This window comes from Styela clava, chromosome 10, assembly GCF_964204865.1.
Source record: "Styela clava chromosome 10, kaStyClav1.hap1.2, whole genome shotgun sequence".
Lineage (NCBI taxonomy): Eukaryota > Metazoa > Chordata > Ascidiacea > Stolidobranchia > Styelidae > Styela > Styela clava.
In genome coordinates, this window is record NC_135259.1 from 14,090,565 (window position 1) to 14,108,425 (window position 17,861).

Here is a 17,861-nt window from a genome sequence, read left to right on the forward strand (position 1 = left end):
GAACGGATTCCTTGGGATAGAAGGGAAAAATTAAAATTTGTTTTTTCGTATTGTTAAACAAACGTTTATTTTAAGCGGTTTTTCGTCAACATTCACATTGTAATATTATCAGATTTGATGCTATTTCTTTTGCACGTAACTCCCTAAATAAAAACATTTAGCAAGTATGAAATAATACAACAATCAAAAGTGTTCACCTGAGAAATGCATTTCGTATGTTTTCTCAAACGCAACAATTGTCCAGAATGTCGATAATCTTTCTTGGCAAGTGTATCCAGCACACCAACCATGATCTTGTGGTCCTAGAAACAAAATAGAAAATGTTAGGAAATTGTATAACAAATTATATGCATTTCCAATATCGTAGCACCAGCGTAATTTTGAAAAATATTTGTCGAAGGTTGCAAATCATTTTTCGTTTTGTAAACCAATTATGCACCAATGGTGATGATCCGTATGTTAAAGAAACGATGTCCTCTTCAATTCGGACATCGTTTCTTTAATATAATATATGCAGAGATTGCAATTACCGTTATTTAAATCAATATAGCTGTTTGACATTAGGCCGACAGGTGAAAGTCTTCGTGTCTCTGTGTCGTCATCTAAACTTTCAATAACTAAAATTCCATGTTTGTATCCTAGACATTTCCACGCTTGCCATCGCTGATTCAATGTACAGGTTGCATCACTTGTATTAGCTCTGTGGAATGGGAATATGTTATGAATGGAAATACTGCTTTTGTACGAACAACTACTAATTTGAAGCATCGTTCTTATAGATAAATTGGATTTGATGTTACCCGAAGCAAAAGAGCAACATTTACATTCAAAGAATAACCTTTTTTAGTAATTCACAAGGGCACGAATGTGGCAATAAAAGCAAAAAGTTCTGTGAAAGTCTATCAGAAGTTGTTTTAACCTTAAAATTCCTTTGTTGGGTACGATTTCATCAACAGGTATTCTGCTGCCGTCCGACTTTGTTAACATAGTCTTTGGAATTCTATAATCACCAAGACCTCGTCGTGGGTCACCATCCCATTCGTACTCAGCCTATTAAAGTGATGAAAAAAAAAAGGAAAATCTTTGGCAAAATTAGCTGTAATAAGAATTTCTTATTGCCTGTTGAGAACAAATTACCATTTTGATTGGATTTTTGGTCCTTAACATGTGTATATTGACTTATGGTATGAACTAGATTTTTTCAAATGGTGGAAGATTACAGAAAATGTAATTAATTTATTCTATATTTGTATTGTTCCTATATTAGTCGCAGTTTTTCTCGTCGTATCTCTACAGAAAATGATCTTTCGAATTTCGATTCATATCTTCAAAATTAGTTTGTTAGGTACGTCTTTAATATAATTAAGGTTAAAGAAAGTATGAGTCTTTTATTGATTAGAATCAGTACGCTTTCAGATGTGACTAACCACAAAATCCTCAGGGTCAGATTCGGTGGCAGGGCTAGAGTTCGGTATGCGTGGATACATTCAAATCCTCAAAATCTTTATGATTAAATACAAACCGCACCTGTGGAATAGCAGAACCTGGTGATCCAAGTAATGAACCATCTGTATCTTTAATGAGAGCTTTCTTCATTCCATCACACTCCATATCAACGCAATCAGATGGGTTTATGGCTCTTAATATAAAAAATTGAGAAATGATCATTTAAAACTGAAATTCGTGAGACCAAACTATAAACTGAACTATTAAAAGAAATCGAAAGATATCTTAATCACTCTAAAATGTTAGTTTGGAATATTTTTGGGGGTGTTTCACAACTTGAATCGAGGCTATATTCCACCAGCCACTGATAGCCATAGGTAAGAATCTTCTATTTTGGGAGTGAACGGAGTCTATCTGGTTCGTCATTGACTATACATAACACTCTTGTGTGGCATCTTTAACGACATCTTGCGACCTCACATAGTTATGTACATTGCTCCAGAACTGAACCAAAAACATCGCGCTACTTTTTACATCATAAATAAATACCCACCCGATTGATGGCCGATGGATGAAAAGTCGTGAATCTTCAGGACTATTTACAAAATGTAGACCAGAAACAGATATTGGATGAAGAAAATCTTCAATTTTTAGATTTGTCATGATAGCAGAGTGGTCGGATGAGCATGTCGTTTCGCCGAAATTTACAAAAGTTAGATCTGAAAAAAGAATATACACCCTTACAAATACCGAGTTGTAATTTTGTCATTTGATAGAGAAATCTAGTTGTTAATAATGTCTTTCATACGAAGATATTATGGAAAAAAAAATGTTCTGCCGAATTTGTCGTGATTTGCATCACAGATAAAAAACGTCGTGTGTTTGGTAACTTTCGCATCACAAAATAGTCTAACTGTCTCTCGTATCGTGTAAATACAACATACCTTTCAAAATAGTTTGGCCGCCTATTGCTGGATAAGACAACGATCCTACAAATGGTTTTGATGGAGCTGCATTTTGCCCAGAAATAAATATTGGCCACAACACTCCCGCTCTTGCCTTGTCATTAGCGCCAGTTCTTGGTTTTGCTCTTGCAAGCACAGAATTTTGCACGTAGTCCGTTGTAGTGGGAAGTGTAGGACAATAGTCTGAGTGAAAAAGAAATTGTAAAAATTTTGGTATTAAACTTAACAGAGAAACAAAAACTCATTTCCGAAAGTGGCTATGTTATTTAAGAAATAGTAGTTGATTTATGTTGTGGTATAAACTGATATAACTAATCTGCGATGCAGAATTAGTCGCGACGCGAAGAACATCGACATTTAAATATCGGATGTTGTTATACAGATAAGAGATATACGAGAATATCGGTCGGAGATCGAAGACTTATTGATCAAAACTGCGGTTTCGATTCATGACTCTATAGTGACACCGCGTGTCCCATCACTAATTAATTCATAACTCCTAATTATACGACATAATTCATCCAAAATCAATATGCTTCTGGTCCGCGATATGATGAATGCACATGCAATTTGGAGCAGATTCAACCTTGCCTTCTTGAGATATCGCGTTCATCTAACAGACAAACAAACAGACAGACAAATACCTATCAACATACTTACCGATCTTAAGATCGATAAGTAATTACGAAGCAACAATTCTTATTTAAACCGAGCGTATACCAACAGAATTCCAAATCATGGTTTAATCAAAATTTTCACAATACCAGTTCAGAACATTTTTTCAATAAAACATTACCTGCTTTGCTGACTGCCACTATGGTTGAACTTTCAAGGTGAACGTACTTATTTTGCATGGCATGACTTAGTGATGCTGGCCTGAAAAAATTAAATTCATGTTTGAAAGTTCAACAGCATATTTGGAAATTTTTGTCAAGCTCCCAACCTTTTACACTCGTTGCACTTTTTCGCTATTAAGTTTTTGAACATTTTTTTTAGAGAATTCCTTTTATGTGATATTTATTTCATCACGACATTAACTAGAATAACATCATGTTTCGCGTAACTCAATGTTTGGCAGGTAAATGTTTTTTTTCTTTTGCGTCAGTGGCCATTTGTACCGTCTAAGTGAGTTAGTTCTGAGCAAGCTGTGATCTTGCCTTGATCCAATATAAATAAAAGATTGGCCTGATTGTCCACTAAATTTGTGTATCGGGTCGAACTGTTCGATTCGGGTTCGGATTTATACAGGATTCAAATTATAGTTTGGCATCAGCAAACGAAATATGTTATCGGAATTTATTACAATCTAAAATGATGGACTTTTAAATTGTAAAGATAATTTATACGGACAACTTGTATAAATCACCAATAACCAATCATAAATATTTTAGAACTCTTACGCGTATACAATTGGTACAATTCCAATCGGACTATCCGTGATGAGAAGTTCGCTCATCTTGACAGATCCACTCCCTTGGTAATATACAGCATAATCATAAGCAGAGTGAATATTGAATTTGCTGATCAGAGAGCAGGAGGGAAATCCTGACAAAAAAAGAAAATATTTCTCATTGAGCACAAACCATTTCTAAACACTTGACAATGTCGCTAAGAGGCTATTGTTTCTGTCTAAGACAAACGAGTCTCGAAATTTCCTTTTTTTTGCTGGTTTACCTATTTTCACGGTCAACCTTCATACGACATTTTACGTAATAGTTAGTACATTTCTTCAACATTTTTCAGACATTGCTTCATTTGTTGCAATTATCGGAACAAGATTCTTTTGAACACGACTCCAAAACATCAATAATTCACATAAGATCACACTCTTAAGAGACTGAACACTATTTGATTAAATGAGCTATTCGGTATGTCTTTCATTTATTGTGATGCGCAGTCTAGATCGACAGCTGAGCATTTAGTGCAGCATTCGACATCATTTACCCCATGATAGTAATTTTCATCATTTAATATGAATTATTTCAGATATCAGAATTATCACATACCATCTTTGTTCATCCATATTCCTTGTAAACATGCTCGAGCTGTGTTCGTTCCCCAAGTTACACTGCCCGTTGTTGATGTGCTAAAAAGAATGGTAGATGAGTTAAATTGAAGTGTAGCACGCTTTTTCAAGGTGGGTAAACAAGTTGAGATCTTAACGTTTCCAAAATCACATTTTTGAGGTAATATATAAGCTCCAAAGTATACATGCCAAATTTTTGGTTTTGGCCGTTCTAACTACTGTATCATATTTGGTACTCGACAATGGCATACCTTATTACAGGGTGGTTCAGATTCAAACCCAGGCCAATCAATCATTATATATTCGCCGTAACACTTGCTAGTATAGATAAACAATTGGTTTTATATGGAGTTAGTCTATCCTTTCCGGCGTCGCGAACTTTACTGGTTCCCGGCCGCAGTGGCGAACGTGCTGAGAGCCTGAGAAGCATCCAAGTTTGGCCTTATGACGTCACTTAAGCATTTATAATGCTGACGATACCCAAAGTAACTCACAAGACTATGAGGTTTTCTTGAGCTGAGCTGTGAGGCAGGTAATCGCGTGGCAGAACTACTTTGTTATGCATTGTCTCTTTTTTGTAATTTGCAGTACAGAATTGACAGTTGGAGTTTGGAGGGGAAATTAGTCAAATTGATTATCTCATGTCTAGATAGGCAGCTTAGCAAAATCTTTTCATTTGATTTGCTGCTTATACTTTCGGACCGGTAGCCTATCATGACAGTCCAAAAAGTGTGGTTATTTTCAGCGTTTAACTCACATACGGGCCAGCTAGCTAGCTAAGGTTATTGCCAATCCTATTTTATAACGATATTTGATATGGGATGAAAAATAGGCTACTTGTTTGTGGAAGACAGGTATTGTCCACAATGCTTGATATGTCGATGCAAAAAGAATACAATCTAAAACGACATTACGAAACAAGCCATAAAAATCAGTATGAAAAATACGACGGAGCTGCAAGGGAAGTCGTTGACTTGAGAAGTAGATAGGACAAGCAAATAATTTGTATCCATGCACGAAAATTACTTTTTCAGGCCAGAAGGCATTTTACGAAGTTTCTCTGATACCAGCAAAAAAATGGAAAAGCGTTCAGAAATTGTAAAAGAGTGCTCAATAAAGATGGCCCTTACTTTTGATGAAAAAAATTGGCAAAACAATTTGAAACTGTGCATCTCCCACACCAAAACGCTGCAAGAAGAGTAATGAAAATAAATGAACATGTGTTTGCAATAGTAGGGATTGTTCCACTCCACGGCACAGCAAGCGGTTCAGACGTTTATAACAGTTTCTTATTTCATGGTGGCTTTGGAAAGTACTCAAGTGTTGTGACAGATGGCGCTCCGGCGACGGTTGGGAAAAACTGAACTGGTTAGCCTGTTAAAATGATGGTGTGAATTGCCCAACTTTCCACTGTATTATCCACCAAGAAGTATTATACAAAAAAGTCTCGCATAGAAAGATAAATTTTATTCCTTGAAAAAACAATTTTACCCGAGGTCGGGATAAGACGGGTAGCTAGACACAGGACAGCAAATGTTCCGATTCCCGTCCGATAAACAACAGCGTAAAGAGTGGATCGTGAAGAGTCGGAGGGACAAATGTTCACCATCGCGCATGCTGCATTTGGTTTTGTGGGCAACCTATTTGATGCCATAATGAGATGCAACCTATTTGATGCCATAATGGGATGTTTTTTCTATTTATTAAACGACTTCAAATACTTTCCAGGCTGGCTCATTCGCACAGTTAGGGCTAGTTCACACTGGTGCGAAGGTTCACGTTGAGTTGCGAACATAATGCAACGTAATTGCGTTGAGGGTGCTTGTGGGCGGTTGGCAAGATGGGGTATAGAAATAACATAACGAAGAAAAAAAGCATAAATGAAGGTTGGCGAAGAAAAGGGGGTTGGGGGGTAAGTGTACTTTATGCTTACAGTCATGTGAAATCAAATATAACCTGAAATAGGACATCTGCTGACATATTAGTATTTTTATTCTACAGTGAAAGAATGCAAGACAAGGTGGAGGTCATTAATAGATAGGAGGTATAGGAAAGAGAGAACGCGTTTGTAGATATAAAAAACAGTTTAGTTAGGGTTTTTGAACTCAAACAGCGAAAGCAGGATGTGGGATGTAGTTTTACGAATATACTATTCAATACCATCAATGTTCAATTTTTTCGTCTTCTTGGATGAAAACCTATTCTAATTAGTCGATTATATGTTTGATAGAGACATTTTAAAGACACGAAACTAGAAAATAACAGAAAAGATGGTAAAAAAAGTTAAAACCCGAAGCTGTGACTACAATTTTTGCGTTTTCTGGTCGTTCGAACTAGTTCGGAAAAAATATTCACAATAATAGTACGATTGTGACGTCACCGTAATTGGATCGATTCAATTAGATCTGAAATATAAGAATCAGACACTTTCATATTTTGTGTCCTGCGTCTGGCCCTTATATAATATATGTACTTAAGCGCGAATACCGTTATGAGATTTAATGCTGAGGAAAGCGCTGGTTACTATAGTATTAACTGAGCTAAATCGCGACGAAGAAGCAGTGGTTGGAGAAGTTGGCGCAGATAACCTGGCTTACGAGAAAATGATTTCATCATGATATCTAACATTTAATCGGCAGAAATACTGGACATTGAAGCCATCTGGTTCCAAAGAGATGGAAAAACAGATTTATTCAAATTTAACATTTTCTTCCGGAATATGGATACCCAACTATTTTAGCGTTGTAGGGAACGAGGAGACGGAGTGGAATAACAATAATAGTTCCGATTATACGATTCGGAGGCCGACAACTTTTGCAAAAATAACATAGACTCCACCGAAAAAGTCACCTCAGGAAGAGTAGGGCGACGATACAAAACAGCCCAATAAAAACAATGGCTTGATACTTTTAATGAAGCAGACGATGCCCACCATGTGGAAGTAGAAGTGTCCATGACCATCAAAAACATTTTAAAAGAAATGGAAGAATTGTCAATAGTGAATCAAACCTAATCAAGACGACTACTGAAGACATTAGCGGCAGTGTTTAACAGATTAAAAACGAGGTTGAGAACAATGGTGCTCAATCTCAAATGAAGCCATTGCAGTTGACGAAAAGAATGGCTTTTTCCGACAACTATCTAAATCTTATTTTATTAAAAAATTTAGAAAAAAGAAATAAACATGACACACGATTGAGCCTAAGCAACGTTACACCAAGGTTCCGAAACTTACAGAACATAAACAGGCGCTTTGTTCTCATTAGGATACTGTTTTTTTTTAAATTTCCTCACAAAACAAATTGATGAAAGAGGACAAAACTGAATTGGGCTCGTTAGGGAATTTATCATGCTTTCTATATAGTTAATGAAATATATACCAGCGCCAAAGCTGTCCCGATGTCTAAAACTGACAATTTTATGTGCCCTTGTCGTCACACATCACTCAGCCTCCATAGGAAAAGAATGGCAAGACCATGAAGAGAGTGGGGGAAAACTGAATGAACTTCATTGAGACAACTGTCCTTACTGTCGACCGGAAAACGGCGCAGTGGAGTTGTAAGCCAAGCTGTACGTATGGGAGCCTGAACAGAATATTTAAATACGGTTGTGACGTCACCATGTCTGGTCATTTCGTTCAGGTATAAAATATAACAAACAGAAACTTTCATATTCTGTGTCCTGGGCCTAGCCCATATATACTACCGGTAGCCTATATGTAACTTACTGAAACGCGAATACTGTTATGAGATTTATTGCTTACGAGAGCACGGGTTTAATACTTCAACTACAGTATTAACTGAGCTAAATTGCGACGAAGAAGCAGCGGTTGGAGAAGTCGGCGTAGATAACCTGGCTTATGAGAAAATGATTTCATCAGGATATCGAATATTTAATTAACGGAAATACTGGACATTGAAGCAATCTGGTTCCAAAGAGATGGAAAAATAAATTTATTCAAATTTGACATTCGCTACCGGAAAATGGAGATCTAGCTATTTTCGCGTTGAGGGGAACGCGGCAACGGAGTGGAATAACAGACTCGATTTGAAGTCAAATATAATCTGAAATATGACATCTCCTGAAATAGCAGTATTCTTATTTTAACAGTGAAAGGAAGCAAGACGAGGTGGAGGTAATTGAAGGACAGGTACATAAGAGAGAAAGCGTTTGAGAATAGTGGGTGGGTGGGTGTATATAAAAAATATGGGGTTAGAGTTTCCGAACTCATACAGCGGAAGCAGGTGGGAAAAGCATAATCTCTATACCAATAGCCTAATGGCACTACAAAACAAACAAGGTTTGAAGGTGCGTCAACGCAATAGTGTGTGAACATATATATGTGAGCTCAATTTTTTCGTCTTCTTGGATGAAAACCTATTCTAACCTTGTATTCTAAACCTATGCTTGTAGATTAGGTTTTTGATAGAGACATTTTGAAGACACAAAGCTAAAAAATAACTGGAGAGATGGTAACAAAAAGTTAAAAACCCGGAACTGTGCTTACAATTTTTGCGTTTACTAGTCGTTCGAACTCGGTTCGGAAATAAATTCCTATTCCATTTTGTGTTATTTAAATTATTTGGAATTTGTTAGTTACTCGGCGATGTTCTACTTCATCAAAGTTACGGTTATGATTGATTATATTTCACGAGTGCATTTACGTTATCAAAATAGATGTGTGGGACCAGACAACAATAATGGTTCCGATTATACGATTCAAAGGCCGGCACCTTGCATTTGAAACTAACAGAGACTCCACCGAAAAAAGACACATCAAAAAGACATGGGCGACGATACAAAACAGTCTAATCAAATCAATGGGCTTGATACTGTTACTTAATTCGAAGCCCTATCAGTGTAAATTGACTTTCGAAATGAATTTATTAGAAGACAAAATTGAATTGCTCGTAAAGGAATTTATCATGACTTCTAAAATCAAATCTAGAAGTTACAAGGAGTAATATTCAAAATATAATATCGATGTTCCCGAGCTGAAGCAATATTAATAATAAAACGACATCAGCAACCTGTACGCGTCCCCTTGTGTCTGTGCTAAAAGGCACGCCAAATTTGGGTCTATGAGATTATATGCTGAGTAGAGCACGAGTTAATACTTCAACTATAGTATTAAAGGATATATTGCGACGAAGAAGAAGTGGTTGGAGAAGTTGGCGTAGCTAACCCAGCATACGAAAAAAAGATTTTCACCAACTTTACATTCAGTTAATGGATAAATTTTCAGTCACATTCTCAATAATTTACAAATCAAAAATTGAGAAGGACCTGGAGTTACGCAACGTTGCGGCAAAATATGATTCTGCTAGGCCTCTTGATAGGATTTCAAATTCACATCACATTCGAATAAAAAATCGCCAACCTTCACTGCGAATTCTGACAAACCAAAAGTCTGTAAATTACAAAAACAGCGTTGAATCGGCAATTTGTGACCCTTGTAATTGGGTCACAGTCATTTATGACGTTGTTTGTCATCGGTGAAGTCATTGGTATTGCTGCGAGTCAGATAAAGGCCAATTACATGGAAAATTCAGGGGCCAATCGTTGCAAGTGACCAGACTGTCAAAACATGACGCCATCAATTGCAAGCTATACTGTGCCGCAAGGAAGGTTATGAGAGTATTCACTATATTGTGAATAAATTAGTTATTTATGCTAAATTTGCTTTTTCAGAACAAAATAAAGCCCTCACAATCGAAGAAAACATAATGCTCCCAGTTTATCCTGATAGGAGATCAAGAATATGACACACACACTTGTACCTAAGCAACGTCACGCCAAGGTGCCAAAACTTGCAGAGGATAAACAGGCGCTCTGTTCTCATTAACATAATTAAATAGGATACTGATTTTTTAAATTGCCTCTCAAAACAAATTTATCAAAAGAATACAAAATTGAACTGGGCTGGATAGGGAATTTATCATACTTTCTATAGTTAGGAAATATATATCAAGCGCCAAAGCTCTGACGGTGTATAAAACTGACAATATTATGTGCCCTTGTCGTCACACATCACTCAGTCTCTACTGGAAAAGAATAGCGAGAAACTGGATGAACTTTATTGAGACAACTGTCCTTACAATTTTCTGCTCTTAAAGAAGCGTAAAGGGTCTGCAGAGCCTGCGTTCAAAAATAGTTTTTTCTGTTGTTGTATGATCACTAACCAACCAAAAATAAACTATGAAAGTTACAAGTGGCAATATCGAAGAAGGCTGGAACTGGAACAATATTAATCTGGTCGATTCTCAAGTTCAACACATCAAATGTTAATACAAAAGTACTTTCTAGCAACTGTTTGGAACGGAACGTGACAAAAGCGGTGTGTTTCAAGAGGAAAACTCAAGATTCATGTTAACAATCATACAATAAGTAGTTAATAGACAGACCACTGTTTCAGCATGTTCCGTCTGATTTTAGCTACAATTAAAGTAATTTAGTAAAATAACATAATGTTGAAACCATGGCGATTGATGTTTTATAACCATAGTACAAATTGGTTTGCCTCGTAGTCAATCTTCATAACGTTAGGAAACGAAGCGGTACGACGTCTATTCAAGGTGATTCTAAAATCCACTATATTCAACTTTTTTAGGTTTTCTCCTTGAATGTCAATTTTTATATTGAAATTATAGAGATGGCCGAAAAACCGACGCTCTAGTTGCAATCTAAGCTGTACGTACGGTAGCCAGGGTTGCCAGATCCTAGCGATCAAAAAAAGCCAAATCAAGACACAAAAAAGCCAACAATTTTACTAAGTACAAAAGCCACATGATTTGTCAAATTTTAAGCCCTTGACAACGTACTGATGATGATATAGAGCCATCAGTTTATTCAGTGAGGCACACAAATAGAAAGTAAAGTTCCTATAGAACTGTAGAAGGTGAAATAAATATCAAGCGGACTGAATTATCCTACCATTCAATATATACAATACAAGGTACCGCTTCAGTATGTAATATACCTACATCTTTCTACCTAAACTTGTGATAAGCCTTGAAAAATTCTCCCTATATCGTATATAGAAAATTTTTTCACTTTTCAAATTTATAAACCATCAATTTTATTAAAAAATTATCTAACCCCGTGCCGCTCACAGGTGGACCACTGATTTCTAATTCAGTAATTTTAGCGTAGTTAATCACATCGTTCGTGAGACTAAATTTTGATTACTGCAATTGCAGAATTAAACTAAGGCTCACATATGGTATGGTTTATCAGGCATAATGAAAATTAAGTTATACAACTACTTTTTGGAAACAGAGCTAAAAACTGACAAATAACACGCAAAACTATAAAATCGAGGCAACAACCCTGCTTGAACATCTGTCTGAGCAGCTGCAGAAACTGCAACTATTTCTTATTGGGTATGGTTTTAAGAGTTAATGTAACAAACAAGGAAATCGATGCTCCAGAAAAGCAATGTTAAAGTAGCTAAGTACAGGTAATAGGCTATTGTTCAGTTGTTACACACTAAATATTGTATTTCATATGATTTTAATATTAGACACTAGAATAGACTTAAAAAGCCAAACGGAAATTCTGACGCCAAACGCGCTTGAAAAAGCCAAAAATGGCAAATTTGGCGTTAAAAAAGCCAATATGGCAACCCTGACGGTAGCTTGAACAGAATAATTAAACTTAAGGGGTGGTACTGGTACGATTGTGACGTCACCGTGATTGGGTCGTTTAGTTGTACAAAAGAAGAATCAGGGCCTGGTCCATATATACTACCGGTATATGTACTTAAACGCGAATACTGATATGAAATTTAATGCTAAGCTAAATTGCAACGAAGAAGAAGAAGTGGTTGGAGGAGTTGTCGTAGCTAACCTTGCTTTCGAGCAAAAGTTTTTCACCGGGATAACATTCAACGGGTGGAATAACTTTCTGGACATTGAAGCCATCTGATTCCAATCAGATGGAAAAATACATTTTATTAAATTAAACATTCTCAGGCTGGAAGATGGATTTCTTGCTATTTTCGCGTTGAGGGGGACGCAGTGACGGCGGGGGACAACAATAATGGTTCTGAATATACGATTCAACCTTGCCTTCAAAACTAACAGAGACTCCACTGAAAAAGTTACCTCAAGAAGAGATGGGCGCCGATACGAAACAGTCCAATAAAATCAATGGGTTTAATGAAGCAGTAGTAGCCGATCATGTTAAAGTAGAAGTGCCCATGACCGTCAAAACATTTTGAAAGAAATGGAATAATTGCCAAGGATGAACCAAACCTTAGCATACAATCTGCTACAATGATAGAAGTAAACCTAATCAAGTCGACTGCAGAATACATGGGCAGTGTTGAACAAAATAAAAACGGGGTTGAGCACAATGATGCTTCCTCAAGTGAAGCCATCGCAGCTGTCGGAAAGAATGGCTTGTTACGAACACTATCTCAATTTTCTTTTATTCAAAATTTAGAAAATAAGAAATAAACATGTTTTTTATACTACATTGCATTGTTGTGTATTTATTTGGGATTATAGAGCACAGGAAACATTCGATGGAAAGAAAAAGACACACGATTGTGCCCGCGCGATCCAAAAATGACAATATTATGTACCCTTGTCGTCACACATCCCTCGGCCCCCACCAAAGAGAATGGCGAAGAACTGAATGAACTTTATTGAGACAACTGTCCTTACTATTCTCTAATCTTGAAAAACTCGGGAAAAAAACATAAAATGGAGATCAATAGGGTCTGCAGAGCCTGCTTTCAAAAATAGTCTGCTAGAAATTTGCGTGTTTTGTGATTGTATGAACAGTAACAAAAATAAACTCTGGAAAGAACAAGTGGTGTTATCGACTTCAAGATATATCATGTCACTGGGCTGGAACAATATTAATCTGGTCGATTCCCAAGTTTAGGACATGACATAAAAAGTTAATCTAAAAGTATTTTCTCGCAAATGTTTGGAATAGCACGTGACAAAAGCGGTGTGTTTCAAGAGGAAAACTCAAGTTTCATGTTAACAATTAGTAGCCGATAGACCAATGTTTCAGCATATGTCGTCTGACTTTTGCTACAATTAAAATAATTCACGAAATAACATAATGGGCGATTGATGGTTCATAATCAAAGTAAAGAATGGTTTTCCACGTAGGCAATCTTCATTACGTTAGTAAACAAAGCAGTACGACGTCTATTCAAGTTGATCATAAAATACAGAAGATTAAACTCTTTTAAGTTTTCTTCCTAAACGCCAAATTTGACATTAAAATTCCGTGCATTACCGGAGAACGGACGCACTGCAGTTGTAAGCAAGATGTACGTACGGTAGCCTGAACAGAATACGGTGGTTCTGGGTACGATTGTTACGTCACAATTAAAAGGTCGTTCGGTCTAGGTCAGGAAAATAACAATGAGACTCTCTGGTGTCTCTGGTTTTATGAGATTTAACGCTGAGGAGAGCAGAGAACGAATTGACACTTCAACTATAGTATAAACTGAGCTAAATTGCGACATATAAGAAGGAGCTGGTCAAGCCAACCTGGTTTACGAGAAAAAGATTTTCATCAGGTTAACATTCAACCGATGGAGAAAATTTCTGGACATTGAAGCCATCTTGTTCAGACTCATCCGAGAAGATTGAAAAAAGATTGATTTAAATTTGAAATTCCCCGGCCGAAAGATGGAGATCTTGCTATTTTGGCGTCGAGGGGAACGCGATGGCGGTATGGGACAACAATAAAGGATCTGATTATATGATTCAAAGGCAGACGCGTATTACCTTGCCTCCAAATATAACAGAGAAGCCCCAGTCACCTCAAGAAGAGATGGGGAAATCAGTAGAAGCCCATCATCGTAAAGTAGACGTGCCTATGACCGTCAAAAACATTTTAAAAGAAATTGAAAAATTGCCAAAGGTGGAGCAAACCTTATCAAACGTACAATATGCTTCAAAAGTAGAAGAAAACCTAATCAAGGCAACTGCTGAAGATATCATCGGCAGTGCTGAAAAGATTAAAAACGAGGTTGAGCACAATGATACTCCCTCATGTGAAGCCATCGGAGTTGATGGAAAAAAGAAGGCTTTTTCCGCAGACTATTTAAATTTTTTTCTATTAAAAAATTTGAAGAAAAAAATAAACATGTTTTTTTACTACTTTGCATTGTTGTATATTTATTTAGGATTAGGCCAACAAACATCTAATAGGTAACAGTTTGGGTCGATACAGAGAGTGTAGCACATGCGCGGTATACTACTTTAAACACGTAAGAATTACCATAGAAGGCGGCATTGAAGAATAGGAAATATGTGACGCGCGAGTGGCATTACATATTGGGCGCTCCAGAAGTATGTGTACCAATATAGAGGTAACTAATTTTGTTCCCTTATTTTACATCAAGTTGTGTAAATGGACTGAAACATATGGGCATGGGTTATGTTCACTTGACTAACACAGACAGTCCCCGAACTCGTAATAGAACTAAAATAGGAATAAAATTATGCGCTAACCTGGTACACACACTACGGGAGTACCATCTATTGTACCCCGTCAGTTAACTTGTAGCCTTCAGTATTACTTATAATGGCTCTTAAAACAACAGTAGTAAAGGCTTTTAATGCGATCAATTTATCTCTATATATATATAATAAAATGTGAATTGACTGCTCTGAAAGAAAATAGGTAAGAATAAATATTGTATCTATAGTATAGATTTTATGCTATAAGATATATCTTATGGTAGTATACTTACTCGTCGCAATTATGTCCATCGATACGATATCCTCCTCTCTCGGAGCCAGCGACAACGTTATCCGATAGCACTGGCGCTGTTGCTAAATTCACCTGCACAGACAGAATATAGTGTATATAAATTGGAATTTAAAAATCCAGTCTAATCAAAATTACAGATATTTAGACTAATTCCGTTGAATTATATGTGAAACTAATTTATTGGAGCTTTCCAATATTTTTGTACAAACGAACTTTACCAAAATATATTAAAATGAGGATGTGATTCATGTATTATATATTGATATCAAGTAACTTCTCTTGAAACAGAAGTTGTTGGCTTGACTATTTTTTATCAGCGCCTATTTTACTACATTTTTTATGAAACGCAATTTTTTATGGACAATCACCTCAATCGCGGCTTTCCATAGCATAATATCATCTTCCATTCTGTCTTGATAAACAGATCTAGTACGGACCAGCATAGCTAGATTATCCTCAACTCTGTAAAACAAGTTTTATTTCTGACTGTTCGTTGATTGTGCCAACATCATGTTTAATAAGACTATTGGTATATACTGCGTGCAACGTATTGTAGTTTCTAATACTCTCCCAATACCCGCGCAGGGTCCGAAGGTGCATCTCCAAACACATTTATCAGGAGAAGACAAAATTCAATTGATATCTTTAGGTAACTGCAATTTATCATACATTCTATAGATACGGAAATATATATTAAGCGCCAAAGCAGTCCCGATGTCTAAAACTGACAAAATGGTTTTATACATTGGGTAGCGATACACAATAATAATAGTTATATGCCATTTAAGAAGCCAATCAGAAAACCATCCACATATCGCAGCAAAATGTGTGTTACAGAATGTGACAGTCAAATTTACTTTATTTGAACATTGTTCAAAAATTAATATATTCACATACCTCACTTGATCGCCTTCTACTCTTATCGCAGGGCCAACTGTATGATGAATAATGTTTCCTTTTACTTCCAGTAAGCTGGCACCAAACACTCCAATAGCAGTGTTAAAACCATGATGAAAAACATTACGTTTCACGAAGGAAGGCTTAATGGTATCGACACTTCCTACAAAGAAGTAATATAAAGAATTTTGTAAAATAACGAAAAACTAACTTTTTCAGCTATTCCCAATGGGTCGATATTTAAAATCTTTTAAAAAAAGCTTACCTATTTTATAACGTAGTTTAAGTTTGGCAGAAAAATCACCGGGCGGCTAGAGTATAGACTAGAGGTTATAATTATATATATATTATATACATATTTAATATCTGCTATTTCCTAATCCCGAATATATCATATATAACCAATTTTCACTATTTTGACAAATTTTAGTTTACATTGTTCGACGAACGTCAGAAAGTGACATGTCGAATCAGGTGTAATTTGACACTAATTTTTACTATATGAAATCGATTGAGAGACGAAGTCTGTTCGAGAATTTTTGGCATGGCATGAGTTCGCGCCGTTACGATAAATATATTAGTCATATTATAATTGTATATTAATATTATAATCCAACTTTTAAGGCGGGAAACGGCTTGGATTTCCAGAATTCATCTTTTGAATGAGCCAGCGTACATTATATGAATACTAAAATAATTGACAAATTCACACTATTATTCACCCACTATTTTGGCCTAGAAATTATATCAGCGTAATTGTACAAAGATTGCGTGGTTAAGTTGAAAGAATTGAAAAAAAAAATGTTTCCAATTTTTCACCTGTATTCAAGAATGCCAAAGAATATCTCGGATCGTAATTATCGATAAATCCTTCTTGTCCTGTATGATAGAATTCAACGTTCTGAACGCGTGCGTAGCCCCTGAGTAAAAATAATCAGTTTAGGCTATTAAATTATTCCAATATAATCAGGGTGTAAAACTAGGCTGACAATTGTAACGGTCTGTCTTTTTGCGTGTAGTTAGAATCAAAAGTATTCATGAAAGATTCTAAAAAGTAAAGTAACTATACCTCCGACTTAATTTGTAACTTGTTAAGTTGTAACTTAATTTGTTACTCAATAATGAGTGAGTGAGTGAATCATCTTTCTGTGATCTTTGATACTTATGTTATTTTCATTTTTAGTTAGAATAGGATTTTCTCGTGTCCACTTTCTCATGTAAATATTTCATTCAACAGTTCACCTTGTAGTGCCTACTCCAGCGACAAGAACTCTTGCTCCAAATGAATGAGTATACAAATCATTATAATCTTCTCCGATTACTTTAATATTTCTGGTAAGTAAAGCAACCTCGGCTCTAATGTCATAAGATTGTTCCACTCCACTTTTATCAGTATATGTGAATGTATCAGCTGTAAGCAAAAATATTCTTGTTGTCAATGTGTTCAAAAATACGGAACTATTTATCCTTATAAGAACGTTGAACTAGATGATGATTTTAGCACCCTATCTGTGCCAGCAATCGCTCGTCGTCAGCTCTCCTCTCCTCGCGAAGAAACAGTAAATTTTATCTGAGCATGATAGAGATGTGATAACAAATAAATGATGAAACTGAAATCAAAATAGCTCACCCATATGATCAAATTTCAATGTCGCATTTAACGTAAGAGTTTTGGCGTTTATTTCAGATATTTTGAAGGTTTCTGTTTCCCATGGATCAGCACTGGTAGTAGCAATAACAATTTCTTCGCCTAAAATATAAAATGATATTGCAATTCTACA

The 17,861-nt window shown here is 36.1% G+C and overlaps 1 protein-coding gene across 1 annotated transcript in view; it reads right to left on the reverse strand.

Moving 5' to 3' along the window:
* Positions 1-17,861, reverse strand: part of LOC120337116 (fibrocystin-L-like) — a 65,065-nt gene that overhangs the window by 10,190 nt on the left and 37,014 nt on the right. Inside the window, exons 66-80 of the mRNA XM_078116733.1 lie at positions 17,711-17,830; positions 17,323-17,491; positions 16,900-17,000; positions 16,081-16,243; positions 15,552-15,645; positions 15,164-15,255; positions 4,418-4,497; positions 3,812-3,956; positions 3,208-3,287; positions 2,391-2,594; positions 2,000-2,165; positions 1,528-1,639; positions 920-1,050; positions 531-700; positions 198-302 (exon numbers count right to left, since the gene is read on the reverse strand). Of these exons, the coding sequence (XP_077972859.1) occupies positions 198-302; positions 531-700; positions 920-1,050; positions 1,528-1,639; positions 2,000-2,165; positions 2,391-2,594; positions 3,208-3,287; positions 3,812-3,956; positions 4,418-4,497; positions 15,164-15,255; positions 15,552-15,645; positions 16,081-16,243; positions 16,900-17,000; positions 17,323-17,491; positions 17,711-17,830 (1,932 nt within the window). The remainder of the gene's footprint in view (positions 1-197; positions 303-530; positions 701-919; positions 1,051-1,527; positions 1,640-1,999; positions 2,166-2,390; positions 2,595-3,207; positions 3,288-3,811; positions 3,957-4,417; positions 4,498-15,163; positions 15,256-15,551; positions 15,646-16,080; positions 16,244-16,899; positions 17,001-17,322; positions 17,492-17,710; positions 17,831-17,861) is intronic.